We start from the raw sequence: 16035 nt of genomic DNA, 5'->3' as shown, positions 1-16035 counted from the left end.
TTTCCATGTGGAGTAAAGCACGCTATCTGGAGTTTAAAACATGCAGTCATCACAATTAGAGAAAGCTTTAAAAGATTTCTTTAATAGATTTTTGAGAACCTATCAAAACTCAGTGAATCACTTCATGCAGTTTTGGGTTCTCAGAGCTCCAAAATTAGCTTCTTAACATAAAAGTCAAAATACTTCTACTGAACAGGAATAAAACTTACATCATTTACTATTAGCTACAGAATTGCCCTTTGATTTAAAAATTTATTTGAACAATATTAAGTCATTTGTATATTACCAAAGCTGACAGTCCTTAGAAAACTTTTCTCAAGTAATTTTTACTTAGCTACCCTCCAACTAATCACAATTTGTTTTTAAGTTCCCCTGATTAGCCCTACTCTTCAGCTCTTAAAAACCAACATTATGCCACATCAATTAACATTTAACATACATATACAGTGAAGCAGAGAAATATGACTTCAAATGATTTCTAAAAATGTTTCTAAAAGCAAAACCATTTTTATATATAAATAGGATTCTCAAGTTAATAATCAGATAATTATTAAGCTTTTTCAAAGATATTAGTATTTGTTGTGGAGAAACTGTTATAAGAAATCTCTTACAAATACTCATTCCATAAATTTTTACCTTCTGAATTTATCTTACCTGTGCATAATTCCACAACAAGCCAGAGATGGTTGCTTGTTTCATACCATTCATGAAATGTCACTATATTCTTGTGTCTAATTTCATGAGTCAGACGAACCTAGAACAAAGTTTTTAACATACTTAACTGGGAAAAAAAAAAAGCAATATATATGGACTTACAGCAAGGGGGAAGAGACAATACCACTTTACTCTAGATCAACTACTTGTTCTCTTACTTTTTCCAGTGCACTAAAATTATTAAATTAAAATTATTCTCCAATTTAAATATTTTAGTTTTACATGAATGTTGAGGAAAGGTAACTTTCCTCACAGACCCTGCCCAACTCACCTGTTTTTAAAAATATAGGAGGGGGAAAAAAAAAAAAAAAAAAAAGAGGAAGATCCCCAGCCCAAAATTAGAAGCACTATTTAACCTTCCTGCATCACTAAAACAAAAAAACCCTGGCAATCACAATTTGGAGCCAAATTTGCATTCCTACTTTCTTTTTCAATGAGAACACAAGTGTGAGACAGTATGGTGAACACAAGAAGCAGCAAAAAGAAACGTTTCCATCATTCTTAATCTTATCAGGCAAGAGCAATCATTCAAGGGTCCCTGGAAATCTATATTTCTGTCACACCTACATGCCCTAATCTCTGCAGAAGCCTCCATATCTTGTCAGAGTGGTACGTAAGGTATCTCCAAAGGCTTTCTAAGATGAATATGCTTCTAAGAACAAAATGTTTAAATTGAGCACATTCATTAATCAGCCAATAAATTATCATTGAAACAATGCGAGGGAATACGAAATTGTACTGCGTTTCATGACAAGGTTTTGGTAGCAGGGGGGCTACAGGGGTGGCTTCTGTGAGAAGCTGCTAGAAGCAGCTAGTCCCCTATGTCCCACAGAGCCAATGCCAGCCGGCTCCAAGACGGACCCACCTCTGGCCAAGGCCGAGCCCATCAGTGACAGTGGTAGCGCCTCTGTGATAACATATTTAAGAAGGGGGAAAAGTTGCTACACAACAGCAACTGTAGCCAGAGAGAGGAGTGAGAATATGTGAGAGGAACAACTTTGCAGACACCAAGGTCAGTGAAGAAGTAGGGGGAGGAGGTGCTCCAGGCGCTGGAGCAGAGATTCCCCTGCAGCCCCTGGAGAAGACCATGGTGAGGCAGGCTGTCCCCCTGCAGCCCATGGAGGTCCACAGTGGAGCAGATATCCACCTGCAGCCCGTGGAGGACCCCATGCTGGAGCAGGTGGATGTGCCTGAAGGAGGCTGTGACCCCGTGGGAAGCCCATGCTGGAGCAGGCTCCTGGCAGGACCTGTGGCCCCATGGAGAGAGGAGCCCACGCTGGAGCAGGTTTGCTGGCAGGGCTTGTGACCCCGCGGGGGACCCACGCTGGAGCAGTCTGTTCCTGAAGGACTGCACCCCGTGGAAAGGACCCACGCTGGAGCAGTTCGTGAAGAACTGCAGCCCGTGGGAAGGACTCACATTGGAGCAGTTCATGGCCGACTGTCTCCTGTGGGAGGGACCCCATGCTGGAGCAGGGGAAGAGTGTGAGGAGTCCTCCCCTTGAGGAGGAAGCAGCGGCAGTGGCAACGTGTGATGAACTGACCGCAACCCCCATTCCCTGTCCCCCTGCGCCACTGGAGGGGAGGAGGTAGAGAAAATCGGGAATGAAGTTGAGCCTGGGAAGAAGGGAGGGGTGGGGGGAAGGTGTTTTTAAGAATTGTTTTTATTTCTCATTATCCTACTCTGACTTGATTGGTAATAAATTAAACTAATTTCCCCAAGTCCAGTCTGTTTTGCCTGTGATGGTAATTGGTGAGTGATCTCTCCCTGTCCTTATCTCGACCCACGAGCCTTTCATTATACTTTCTCTCCCCTGTCCAGCTGAGGAAGGGGAGTGGTAGAACAGCTTGGTGGGCACCTGGCATCCAGCCAAGGTCAACCCACCACAGAAACAAAATTTATTTACTGGAAAAATGAAATATTTGATGTGTCTAACTGAATCAGTTACAGTTTCTTTTCCAGAAAGTATTATATGTTTAAAAACTTTGTCAAGCTTTTACAAACCAGAATTGATTTACCTTAAATGCTACTCCTTCATGAAAAATAATTTTTTTATGGTAGTAAGAAATTGATTATTTACTGGAAGGTATTACTACCACTGGATTTGTGCAACTGATAACAAAATAAAGCAAACCACTACCTGCAAGTAACGGTTTTTACAAGTTCTCTGACATATCATAGAAACAGTAAGCCTATAAACATGAGTTTATGCATGCAATTTAAACAACAATAAAATCAGATGAAGAAATGAATACATTAAAATAAGACTCTAGTCTAAGAATATAAAAGCTGATCTAAGTGGTGACAAACTCCATGTAAAGAAGCACATGGTATTTTTCTTTTATATTACCTGTCCTACAAGGATTTTGTAAGCTGTATGTTTTCCCAGATTTAGCAGAAAAAACACATTACTTACCCAGTTTGTTATTTCAGCTCTTTTGCATTTATCAGTGCAAAGAACAGCAACAAAATTAATCGTCCCCTTTCTTCTTCCTTTATAAACAACTGTCTTATTTCCTCTTCCGATCTCCTCATACAGAATGAAGTTCTCCATACTTAAGGATGCTTTACAGGCAATGGATTGGAATCATGGTATTAGTCTCATAAACAAATAAACCTTTAAAGAATGGGGAAGGGGGGGAACAATTCAGATTTAATAGTCATTGATGTATAGGATTTATCCTCCCCATTCTTAAAAATAGGGATTATACACTTCCAGCAAGATCAAACGTAATTACTTTACAGAAGGCCTCCTCTCATGAAATGTGATCAAAATTTTGAACAGATGATAGTATTTTCCACTTCCAAAGCTCTTAACACATTCAAGAAGTTACAAAGAGCCAGTAGTTACAAATTCTAAATATTTTATCTGTAAACAAAAATCATGCTACCAAACTTTAAATTGTGTGTTCTACATAAAACTGCTGTCCAAATGAAAATATTCTGTACTGAAAGCCTTGCCAAATAAGATTCTGCCATTTCTGCCCAAGGGCACTTCAGGCAAACGTGCCCCTGCAACTTTTCACGATGTAATTAAACCTGCCAAATAACTGATATAATCAGCGTAACTGAAAAACACAGGACTTTGTGACTATTAGTGTTCTTACCAATGCGAAGCTGAATGTAGCTTTACTAGTTATAGGACTCAGCATTAAGGATTTTTCATGGATAGAAACAATTCCTTGCAGATAGAAGCTGTGTAAATTTGTTGGCCAATGTTATATTGTGGGTATCGGGGAGTTCAACAGGAATTTAATTTATATTTGTAACTATCATTTTTGTCAAGAATTGTATATGCTTTAATTTACTTACAGAAACAAACAAAATAATTGTCATTTGTTGCAAACCCAGGAAGTGGCATTTGTATATTTAAATGCTTTTCATAAAATCTGGTTAATTCTCTTGTTCAACAATTATTTTCTCAGAGAATACTTGGAGCAATGGGAGAACTGACAGCAAATATTGAAGCAACTGTAATACATGAAGTAAAAGTTCTGTGCCAGCTTTCCATCCTGCTCCTCAGCTATTCCACTGGGTTAAGAGCATGGACATACAGAATCCCAATATCAGGATACTCCAGAAATAGGATATATTGCTAACTAGTCCCCAGTGACCTCCTTGCAGTAAGTTCTTCCAGCTCCAGGCCAACTTCACATCCAATGCCCTGTTCTTCCAACTACCAATTTAATTAGTTCCAAGCCATTTGGAGATACTCTCTCCCATCTCTACATGACTTCTTCCATTTTGTTTACAAAAGTGTTGGCTTTTTCTTCACCAAGACCAGTTAGTTATCCTAAAACCATAGAGAGCAGCATATTGGAGAGGGTAGTGCAGCGACAGGAAAGATCAGCAAGGAAGGAGAGGAAGGGCTGTTTAAGCAGTAAAGCTGCCAAATGCCTAACCATAAACCACAAACCGCACTTCACTTCACCTCTTTCATGAGACACAAAGCTCCCAGAGTGACAAATCAAAGACCAAAATGAAGACTAGAGAATTCCCAAGTTTCCAGACAGGACTGCACGTGAAAATACAACAAAGCATTGGGCAGCACCAAAGTGTCTGTCAGTAAAACACTGGTTCTTGCCAGAACATCAGCCAGATGCCACCATACAACTCCAGAATTTACAACATACATAGGAACCTCATGATTCCAGGATTTCCTTTACCAAAGATAGTTATCCAAGACAGAAGTTTTCTTCCCAAAAGAATTTCACCATTTCAATTCAAAAGCCTTGAGATTAGTACTGTAAATTAGTTTGATTTTACCTAGCACTAAGCAAACAACTAGGTACAGCCAGTATAACATAAGAAGGAAGACTTTTTTTCCTACAGTTATCTATGAGAACAAGGTAATTATACAATGATCAGTTTGCCAAACATAGCAAAATAACGCACAAAGATATAGCATCAGAACAGATGGGGGTCTCCATTTCCCTACCTCTCTCTTCCGATTCATGCAGATCATTACACCATTCCGTATGCTTTTTCTGGACAGCTTAAAAAAAAAAAAAAAAAAAAGACGAGAAAGACCCATAATGTCATCCTCTAGTACACAAAGATTCCAGAATAGCAATGCTAAAGAAATGTATCCAGCAAAGGAGATGATTGCCAACCCATAGCCTGTTCCCAAAATTTAGATGAACCACAGCCCCTTCCTTGAACTTCTTTCACAAGAATACTTAAAACCTGACATGTGCACCTCATCACCAGACTGAAGCATACCGTCATTAGACAGATGGAAGATATCTTCATGTTGGCCATATGAAAGGCATTATCATCCACTCATGCAATAAACCATACAAACATATGCCAGGCTCAATGACAAGTACAGAAATATCTGGTTATCTGACAAAAGCATGAGCAATGACATGCAAACACACACTGGGACAGAGCAATCGTGGTCATGGGACAGGGAAGCCCTCGTTGCTACCTCATGACTGGCGGTATTGCAGATAAGGTCTCCATTAGCTGCTCTGCAAGAGGCTACACGGAAAAAGCGAAGCATCTAGTCTTGCATCCCTGAATGTAAACAGTAATGGCTACGCCATCATTTCAGTACGCAAACCAAAGGAGCATGACCCATGGAGGCAGACTTTCAACAGCTGGAGCACATTTATCACTTTGGACATAAAGTGTAGAGATCAAGTAAAGTGACACAAAAAGCGAAAAGAAGCATCTCAAGGTGAGATGGCTGCTGTGGAAGCCTGTCACACCACCACCTGCAATGAAACAGGTCTGAAATCTCCACAGAAGCACCCAAAGCAGCAGACTTCAGCTGCCAAGGGAAACACATTTGCTCTGTGCAGGATACAGGAGCACAACACCAAAGAGACTTAGTTCCAGAAATGTTTTTTCCTTCCCTTGGTGAGAGAATGGCCAGAATACTCTGAACAGAGCAGCACATGTAGGACCTGAGATCTCTTGCACTCAAAGCACCGTCAAGAGCAGCCAGCTCGGCAGGCCTGAGGCGCTGCACTGCAACCCCTGGGACACAGCAGCCACCTGGCCCACCTGCAGCAGTGGTGAGGGTGCCATGAGGCAGGGCAGAGCAGGGCAGGGCATCCCCCGGCGGGTCTCCTGCCCCTCAGGAGGCGTCCAGCTGGAGCACCAGCGGGAGCTGGGGGACACCCCACAGCAGCCTCCCCCGGCCCTGGGCCTGCACTCACAGCTGAGGCCTATGGCCGCGGACACGTGACCGGGCCGGGAGGGAGGGAGGGAGGGGGGCGCTGAGGGGGCGGGGGCAGCGACAGCGGGGGACGGAGGGCCCCGCCTCGCGCGCCCAAGGACCGTTAGGCACGTGCGCGCCCGCCAGCTAACGGCCGTTAGCCGTCCGCGAGGCGGGGGGGCGGATGGGAAGCGACAGCCGTACCTGCGAGGCGGGGGGCGGGCAAGGAGGCAGCGTTACTATCGCCGCGCCGCCGCCATCAACCGAAATCGGCGGAGCCCCGCCCCCGGGCCGGACTCTCCCATGCCCCAACGGGAGGGAGGAGGGATTTGGAAGTGTCCCCACGGGAAACTCATCCCTGCGCGCCACAAAATACAGCCAGCGGGAGGGGCATCGGCAGGATAGGCAGGGTGACTCCGGGAACTGGAATTTTTGCCCTCGCTCCAGCGAGAACGCACCGCCAGGTCTCAGCGGGTCTGTCCCCTCTCCCCCCCCGCGCCCCGCCCGGATGGTCGCCACCCCGCGCCCGTATCCAGGAGACGGGGCCAGACGCCGGAAAGAGAGCGGGGCTGCCATTGGGTCAGCGGCCCGTTACGTCAGAGCGGGTCCACTGCGGCCGGGGCCGGAGGGGAGTTCCCGGATGTTGCGGGGAGCGGTCGCGACGGGAGGGGTCGGAGGCGGTGCCTCGCGGGTGGCGGGGGGCAGCACGTGCCTGAGAGGGCGGCGCGTCAGGGGCGCAGCCGCCCGGTTGCCAGGCAACCGCCAGTGGCGGGCTAACGGTCGGGGAGGCGGCGGCCCCGCGGCGGGACGGGCGCCATCACCCCCCGGGAGTGGGAAGTCTGTCGGGAAGGGCAGCGCCCTGAGAGGGGCTCCAGCAGGGCCCCCCCGCTTTGAGTCCGGGCCGTTGGGGCTTTTTCATTAAACCTCCATAGGCCTTGCATCGGTCAAAGCAACAGCTAGTGCCCCCAGTCCCGTTATGGCGATCTGTAAACTCTTCATTGGGGAGCACTTTGTTACGACAAAATTTAGGCCTTGAAGCAAGTGTTTTCTGTTTTCAGCAGTAAAGGCAAGTTTTCGCATTATTTTTTGTCCTAGGGTGGTCTGGTATTGGGTGGTTTTAAGGCCCCTGAACAAGTCAAATAAGTATCCTTTTATGTTATGTGACAAAACATTTAACAACATTTGGTATGTCTTCCTAAGGCAAGTTGTAACGACTTATGTTTTGTCTGTTGTCCCACCTTCAGCTTGACCTCCTAACAGTTCTGAACCCAGAGTCAACAAGATTTGATAATAGTATACTTAGCAGGAAGGATTCAGTGTTTCTTTAGGCTGTACAATAACAGATGGTCAGATTTTTTTTTTTTTTACCCCCACTGTGGGAAAGATTTCAGTATGAATTTAAACCCCCCTGATACTGAAAAAGGGGAAAAAAAACCCCAAACCACTCTATTTGGGAGAGGGATGTTAGAAAGGTGTCAGCTGCCAGAAGCGCTTCGGTTTTGTTTCATAGCACCTCAGACAGCAAAGGCTGTAGACACAAAGCACAGACCTGGAGGAAATCAAGCTTCATTAGTTACACAGCTTGCCAAACATTTTGTCACAGTTCAGCTGTTGAGAGAGTCTACAGAGCTGGTAAGAGAGCGGTGCTGCACACAGGTACAACTTTTGCTGTTTTATTGGAGATCCACATAGAATTGACCAGATTCAGAAGCATTGAAAAATATCACGTGCATATGCATGGCAAAATTGCTCACTTCTTAATTTCAGATTTTGTCCCGTTTTGCAGCATATGTTTTTAGCGATTACAGAGTTGATCTGTAATTACCAATGAAGCTACAGCTTTGGAACTGCACAAGCAAAATAAATTTTCCATTTCTTTTTTAATGTAAATAAGTAGTTGACTAGATATAAATAAACTGAATGCATAAGTAGGCGTCACCTAGTTTCTTTTAGTAAGCACAAAAAAAAGTGTGCTTTGAAGAGGGATTTATTTAGATTTTAGAAAACTCTGTATTTTATCTTTGGCTCTGATGAGGGTGACCGATATAAAGAAGAAGAAACAGAATATTAGCTCAATTGCAGAACCAGTCCTGACAGCAGTTTGATGGCAGATCTTAGAAAAGTCACTTAATTTTGTTGTCCCTGTCCAAGAGGACAAAACTAAGCCACAATAACTATCAAGTTACTGCTTTTGCTTCCAAATTTCTCGTGCTTTGTCCTATGTACAGCTTTCTGTTAAATTAGTCCAGGTGAGGGATTGGTTTTATGCAAAGGGGGTAACTATCCCAATTTGAGGGAGTGAGATGGTGTGAACTTCAACATTAACAAAGTCTTTTGAGATCTTCATATAATAGTGGCCATAGCATTACAAAGTACAGAGAGAAACACAAAAAAAATGCTTTAATAACAAATAAGTGAGAGATTCATAGCCTTTCAAATTAAATGTCTTCATGATGAAGAATTTTCAGTGTAATGAATAGCAGACACAGCGGGACACGTTCAGTCACAGCCCTCTTTTTTCCAGTACCTCTTAGGAACTATGGCACTTTTTGGTTATTGATACAGACTTCATTACACGCCTGTATCTTTCTCACCATCTGGATACACAATTTCAATATACTCCAGATGGGGAATTTTCGCTTTGATTTGGTATAAAAATTGGGAATTCTCTCTTCAAACATGTCACTTGCTTCCAGTACAAGAGTTACTTGAAGAAATAATCTAAATACAAATTGGGGCTGTAATTATAAGACTCTTATCTTTGGCCTTTTTCTTACTGTTTTAGTCTGTTACTCCTTCAGTCTGTTACCAAACATGATTTCAAGCATCATACTCAACTGCAGTAAACTTTTCTGTGGGAATATTTTCAACATCCAAGAACGGAATGCAAAATATTCTCTCTGCTGTTTGCACCATTTCAATACCCTCAGCAATCTGTACAGCAAACTCAGCCTTGCTATTTGCCTGGCTATTATATGGGATGGCCAGATGTAATCAAATTCTTGTTCTCAAATAAATATATGATCTAATTTAAGGTAAACTGAGATCTTGTGATTGAAACCACATAGTTCAGGAATGCTTAAACACTTTGCTGCTCTACCCTCTATGGGCACTATGGAAGCCTCTGACATTTTGCCTGGTTCCCAAAAGTCTGAGTAGTAGCCTATAATACTAAGGTGTTTCCATGGTTTGTTTTCCTTCGGTAAAAAGATCTGTTCTTTAGTTTGCTCTAGGGCCTGTTGAAGATGCTATACCCTTCTGTTTTACTTTGCCACATGTACTAGGTTTTCTCCCTGCTATCATGATTACTCATGCTCTATCCCATCTTTCTAGTACATGGTGTTTCTTTCTATTCCAGTCTGACCCTATTCTCAAGAGAGTTTCTATTCTCAGTGTCCTGGGTATGATGATTCAGTTGCTCATATATAATATTTTTATGTTCCATTTGCCTTGACAGCTCTGTCATTTCTGGGAGGTACATGGGGCCACTTTTCTGGTCTTTGACTATTTTAGCAGAACGATGGACATGAACATAAGCACATCTTTATCTTGTGCTTTTTATTCTCAGAGTCTTTTCCAACATCCTCTTGAAACTAGTACATATTTTTATTGTTTGAGTTAAACTTTGTGTGTTTTTCTTTATTTCTGCATTTCTGTGGTAACATTAAGGTTTTCATGATTTAGTCACCTTGTTTTTCTGGTACAAGGCTGCTGTATTCACTGGTCCTTCTCAAAGTCATTAAATAAATTCAAATGTTACCGTTTCAGTATCGTATGCTGCTGATATTTGGGAGTAGCAATGATTTTTCAAATTGTTTTGGTAGCTTCTGGGATTTTTCTGTTTGGAAATTTGTTTTCTCAATCAGAGAGTTGACCTTTTCACTGCGGAAACATTATTGCAAAACAGTCCTTGCCGATGTGTTTGTTTCACCAGTGAGGCAAAAACCAGTAGTGGTTTCTTTTATAAGAACAGGGCTCCAGATCTTGCCTCACTGGATCAACTTGTAAGGTCACCAATACTGCATGTATAGCATGCTTGTGTTGCCTCTTCCTCCATTATGGTCTTAATGCTTTGCATATGTCTAAGATTTGAAAGAGATGTGGTAAGATATTCTGCAAATTTTAATACTCTCTGAGTTTATACCTTTAACGGTTGGCATAGCTACTTTTACCTTCCCAAAATCATTGGGTTTCCTTGGGAAGTCAGCAACTGCTCTGTGTGTGATACTGAAGTCAAAGCCAACTTCCTCTTTTTTTTTTTTTTTTTTTTTTTTTTTTTGGTGTGTGTGTGTGTATTGAGTTTTACCCGCTAATGAGATGGCGTTAATTGTTATGGACTACCACAGATACTGCCAGATTCTACCTCATACCACATTCCTGAGCATCATCAGCTCTGATGCTGATTTGCGAGGCTGGCTGGCAGAGCTGATACTCTTCTGCTGCAAGGTTCACTACTAACAGCATTCTCAACGCCCAAGCCTACCAGATGGCTTCCAAAATATGACGAGATGACCACCTTGCTTATGCAGGAAGGCTGAACAGGCCTTGTCAAAATCTTGCTTTTTCAGTGACTGTCATGCTGCTTATGTAATTTTGAGATTATGTAAAATTATTAGTGATGCTTTCTTTTTCTGTGTATTTCACTGTTCATATTATTCCTTATTCTAATGCAACAGGTAGTAAAGCAGATGCTGTCCTGGTTGAATTCCTTTCATCAGTTCTAGGTGTAACATGTTGGGAGGACATCCCATTTTCGTCAAATACATGAGCAGTTTGGACTCATGCAAGAGTCAAATGCTGTGTTATTGAGTATACAAATTCACTGTTTCAACAGAAAGCAATGGCTTTTATGTTGCATATTCTGAAGATTCAGCCTGTATACTCAGGATATCCTTTGCATCCTGATTAGAATTCACAATGTCTTGAAGGTATTATCATCATTCCACAGTGTAATTTTCATTTGGCTTTGCTTGATTACACTTTTTTTTTTTTCCTTTTCTTGCAAAATGCATGCCTGGCACATTTATCATTATCCCACTATCTTGCATTTAATTTCCTCTTTGTTTGTGTACTTGTCTTCCCTTCTAATGCTAATCTGAGCTTTACAAACTATTTATTCCAACTTGCATTTCATTAATGTCAAATATGTGCAAAACCCCATCCTCTGAGTCACTGTTTGCCGCCTTCATGTTTTTTCAGACTGTAAGCTCTGGAATAATGCTTTCTTTTGCCATAATTATTATATATGATCCTCTCTGCAGGACATTTTTAATGAGTTTTCTCCTTAAGACCTTTTATCTTCATTTTATTTGTCTCCTCTGCTTGTGTTTATGCTTTAGCTTGTGCATAAACTTTCACTTTTTTGATTTAGCCTCTCATTTTCCTTGTGTTCTTTTTCAAATTACATGTGTCTGCTCTCCTTATGTCACAGTCGCAATAGTACTTCAGACCAATGCCATAAGCTGGTATTGCTCCTGAAAGATGGAGCCCCTTTACAGGAAAGAAATTTCCAGTAGAGAAGCAGTTGAAGAAGGAGATGATAGCATTGGTGCTGGCTGATGCTACCTGAAGGAAGCACAGAGCTCTGAACAAGATAGCTTTTCTGCCAATTTGATTCTTCCAGCAAAGGCAACATTGCGTACCTTGTGATTCCAAAAATCAGACAGACAACTGGCAAGAATCTATGTGTTTTGATATTCAAGTAAAAGCCACGGTAGCTTTACAGAAATCACCATTTAAATAAGAAAAGATGTTGTACAGGCAGCATTATACAGACACTTCATAGATCCTTTTAAAGGACTTTGAGCATTTCTTAGTCCATGCTGATATAAAAGCGTGAGAAATGGGGCCAGTGACACCAGGTATCAGCAGGAAGAACAAAAAGAGGAAGCACCACAACTCCTTTGTTCTTAAATCCACGACACGGCTATTCAGAAACACATAATGTTTTAGTGATTTTTTTTTCTCAGATCACGTGCTCATGCCTGTTGGAATTAGCTTGTTCCCTGAGATTAAAATCATCTACTCTACAATCATAGCTGCAATTGGCATCTTCAGGTGGCAAACTAACCAGAGATCTCTGAACCTGAATTTTCAAATGCTTTTAAAACAATATTGTATTCTTTGATTGTTTTACAGGCACTATAAAAGAAGTTCTGGAGACAGCAAGTGAGGGGCATGCAAGAAAAACAACAGCATGCTCACTGAAAAGTATATTTGAGAAGTCTTCTATTTTAGCAGGGCGGAAATAAAAAGTCTCTTCTAGAGATGTAATCAAGGAAGCAAAATGGAGAATGAATGTGATAAATACCATGTGATAATCAAGAAGAGAGAGGAAATGGAGAGGGTAATGAAAACAGAAAGAGAGCAGATAAATCTAGGAAACTTTTTTGAAGTATCTGGATACTGTGTCAATTGCCAGCGTCAGAATTACTAGGCAGATGAATTGAGATGGCGGTGAGAATGCAACGGAGTATGCTTACGTGCACTACAGCACCGTGCAACAAATCACAAGGAGGATTTGGTGCAGCAACCACCAAACAACTGCTGCCGTATCCCATGACCAGCACACAGACACGCACCTTGCGTGCGAGGGGCTGGCAATCCCCTAGTCCCAAGTTCTCTCCCCTGATCCACTCCCACACACTGTGTTTGTGTATGAGTAGTGCGCGGTGTCATTGCCACGTGTCCCACTGTGAAGGGCTTCTGCTGGCTCTAACAAGACTCTTTTCAGTCTCAGCAGTACATCTCAAATCCTTGTTCCCTACGGACGTGACAGGGCAATTGGTTCTTCTCAACAAGATGTCTCCAATCATGCAGACTTGTTTCTCCCTATAGTTGGTGTGAATCTTCACTTTTCTACTTCTTGGTTTTCCTTCTGCCTGCAGATCATTTCTGCCTTCTGTTTTTTTCAACATTGGATTTTCTTGCTGGGCTCTGATTCCAAGATGCCTCTGCTGTATGCCTTCCTCTGTTTGTGGAACTGAAAGCTTTTTTTTGCCTTTTTAATCCCTTACCAGCCTATCTTTGCTTTTTTTTTTTTTTTTTGCTTCTCATTCTGTAAAGCACAGAGCAAACTCTGTTCCTCAAAAGTACTTCTCCTTCACTGTCCAGACCCTTCCTCCTCACTGCTGTCTTGGGCTCATGTTACAGGGCATAACAAGTGCCCAGCTGCTGCTGAAGGGCTCGATCCCTTGTTTGCAACCACGCAGTCTTGTTCCTTCACTTGTGCAACCTCTGTCACTCATCTGACTCCATTGTTAGCTGTTTCAGGAATTAGTCAGAAAACTACCCTTTTTTTAAAGCCTCCCGATTTAGCTTGCTCACTGGCTAACCCCAGGGTCACACGCGTACAAGACCGGGCACAAAGGAAGCAATGGGAGGACTCAGCTGAGGGTGAGACGTGCAAGGGACCAACCTTTTTAATGATTCCTCGGTGTTGGACTTCCTAGCAGCAACATGAAGTTTCTGTTTTAGGAACGAGTTAGATGAGACTACTGAGATGATTTAAGAGTGCAGCGTCACCAAAGGGATGGTCCTGTTCCTCCCAGGCAAATGGTTTCAACTCTTCCTTTGTGCTCACTCCTGCTGCTTTTATGACCTTAGGGTGAATCTATTCAGTTCACTAATCTGGCAGAAAACTGACAAAGAAAAAAATATAATTAGTTCTCTGTCAGGTTAGCAAACTGAGTCACTGACTGAGGAATCCTAAGCACCAGAGCCAGCCCCTGGAAAACCCAAGAGTGCCTGGCTCCCCTGTAGGAGAAGTGGGGAGAGCAGCCGGCTCCTCTGGGGAGCAGCAAGCTTTTAGGTTGACTCAGCTGCCACGTCTAACTGCACCCTTCGTCACTTCCAGGGGATCTGCTCTAAAGACACATCTGTTCGCAAGGTGCCCGTGAATCCTCTGTTGTCCTTGTAACGTTCCCCCTCTTTTCTGCCCCCCAAGCACATCCCCATCTGGGATTCTCTCTGTTTGCATCTACGAAGGGTTGGATCATTTCTTCTTACAGGTTATTCAGGGTCAAACCCCGAATCCATTTACACTCGCTGGAGGTTAACACACATCCCACGCTTCCGGAATCCTGTCACCAGCACGGCTGCGACTTTTTTGTCTTACCAGCTGTAACCTCGGACACAATTCTGTTCTTCCCTTGCCGGTAAAGGAAAACAGTCAAACGCTCCTCCAACAAATAGTTCTGTGAGCTGCAGAAACAAGAAGTCGTGACTTCCTCTGGGTTTCTTTTTTCTTTTTCTCTTTTAATTAGATTTATCAAGAACCCAGACTGAAGCTTTTCTCTGTCGGTGGGACATTAATAACAAGCCTTTTGCTTTGGGGATTTTGTGGTGTCTAATACGCCTCGCACTCCTACTGCAACTTTCCCCTCCAGGAGGGCATGGGTGAGATTCCTCTCCTTTGTTCCCGTACCAAACTTGAAGAAACACATATTTTGAATGCCTAAGTTTCACCGCGACCCTCACGTCGGTCGTTCTGTCCGCCGGCGTCCCGGCAGCCTGGCGGGGTGCTTGGCCAGGGTTTCGTTCAAGCCTTTTTGCCCCGCTCAGGCGGGCAGCGCCCTCGCACGCACCGTGCCACCTCCGGGAAGCGGTCGCCGCGGCGGGCAGCTCAGGTCATTCAAACGCGAGACGGCCGAGGTGGCCGTAGGGCGTCCGAGCGCCCGGCAAAACCGCAGCCCCCCGGGCCGGCTGCACGGCGGGCAGCTGAGCGGCTCCGCGCCGCGCCAGCCCTCCCCGCCCGCGGGGAGCCGCCGTGGGCCGGGGCGGGGGGAGGCAGGGCCGGGCAAACCGGCCCCCGCCGCCCGGGGAGGCCCTCCCCGCACCGCGGCCGGTCCCTCGGCGCCTCCCAAACAGGCACAGCGCCGAACGCCGGGGAGCGTGTGGCCGCGGGCAGCCCGGCCAGCTCTGGCCCAAGCAGCGGTGAGTGACTTCGGCGGCGGGCCCCCGGGACGGGGGCGAGCGGGGGCGGGCAGTGCCGCCCGCGGCCGCCTTCAGGCCGGTCCGCGCAGCGACAAATGCCTCCCGCTGCGGAGAGCCCCCCTCGCCCCGCCGTCCCCGGCGCAGGGCAGCCGGTCCCGCCGGCCCGGGCCGCGGCAGGGGGCCGGTTGCCGGGCGACGGGCGGCCCCTCCTCCGCGGCAGGGCTGGGCCATGAGGTAATGGCCGCCGGGGGGCGGGGGGGGGGTCGGCGGGGAGCGCTGCGACTACCGAGCCAGCGGCCTCCGAGGTGGCCGCCGGCGGCGGTGCCCTTCCTGCTGCCCCCCCGGCGGCGGGCGGTGCCGCAGCCCCCGGGGTGTCAGCGCCGCCCCGCCTCCCGAGGAGGCCGCGGGGCCCGGCCCGGCGGCGCGGGTAAAGCCGAGCGCAGGAACCCCGCGCCCAGCGGCGGCCGAGGAAGGCGAGCGGCGGCCGCCCCACGTGTGCTGCCGCCCGGCGGGAGGGGCTCGCAGCGGTCCCCGGGCGCTGTTCGAGAGCGGGGAGCTGAAGCGGCGCAGAGACCGGGGGAGGCGGGCACATGCGGCGCCGGCAGGAGGGAGAAGCAGCAGCCGGCCGGCCGCAGCACCCCCAGCGCTCTGCCCGCGCCGCACGCCGCGGCCCCTCAGCGGCGCGGGCCGAGGGCGAGCCGTGAGGGGAGAAGCAGCCCGGAGG

At 45.6% G+C, this 16035-nt stretch overlaps 1 protein-coding gene across 1 annotated transcript in view; it reads right to left on the bottom strand.

Moving 5' to 3' along the window:
• Positions 1-3266, bottom strand: part of ULK4 (unc-51 like kinase 4) — a gene marked incomplete at both ends in the record, with an annotated part of 244522 nt that extends 241256 nt beyond the window's left edge. The window contains 2 exons of the mRNA XM_082310398.1: positions 655-754; positions 3129-3266. Of these exons, the coding sequence (XP_082166524.1) occupies positions 655-754; positions 3129-3266 (238 nt within the window). The remainder of the gene's footprint in view (positions 1-654; positions 755-3128) is intronic.
• Between the last annotated feature and the right edge of the window lie 12769 nt (positions 3267-16035).

Source organism: Platalea leucorodia, assembly GCF_965183815.1.
Source record: "Platalea leucorodia genome assembly, chromosome: 1".
Taxonomy (NCBI): Eukaryota; Metazoa; Chordata; class Aves; order Pelecaniformes; family Threskiornithidae; genus Platalea; species Platalea leucorodia.
This window is presented reverse-complemented; position numbering and strand designations above follow the sequence as displayed.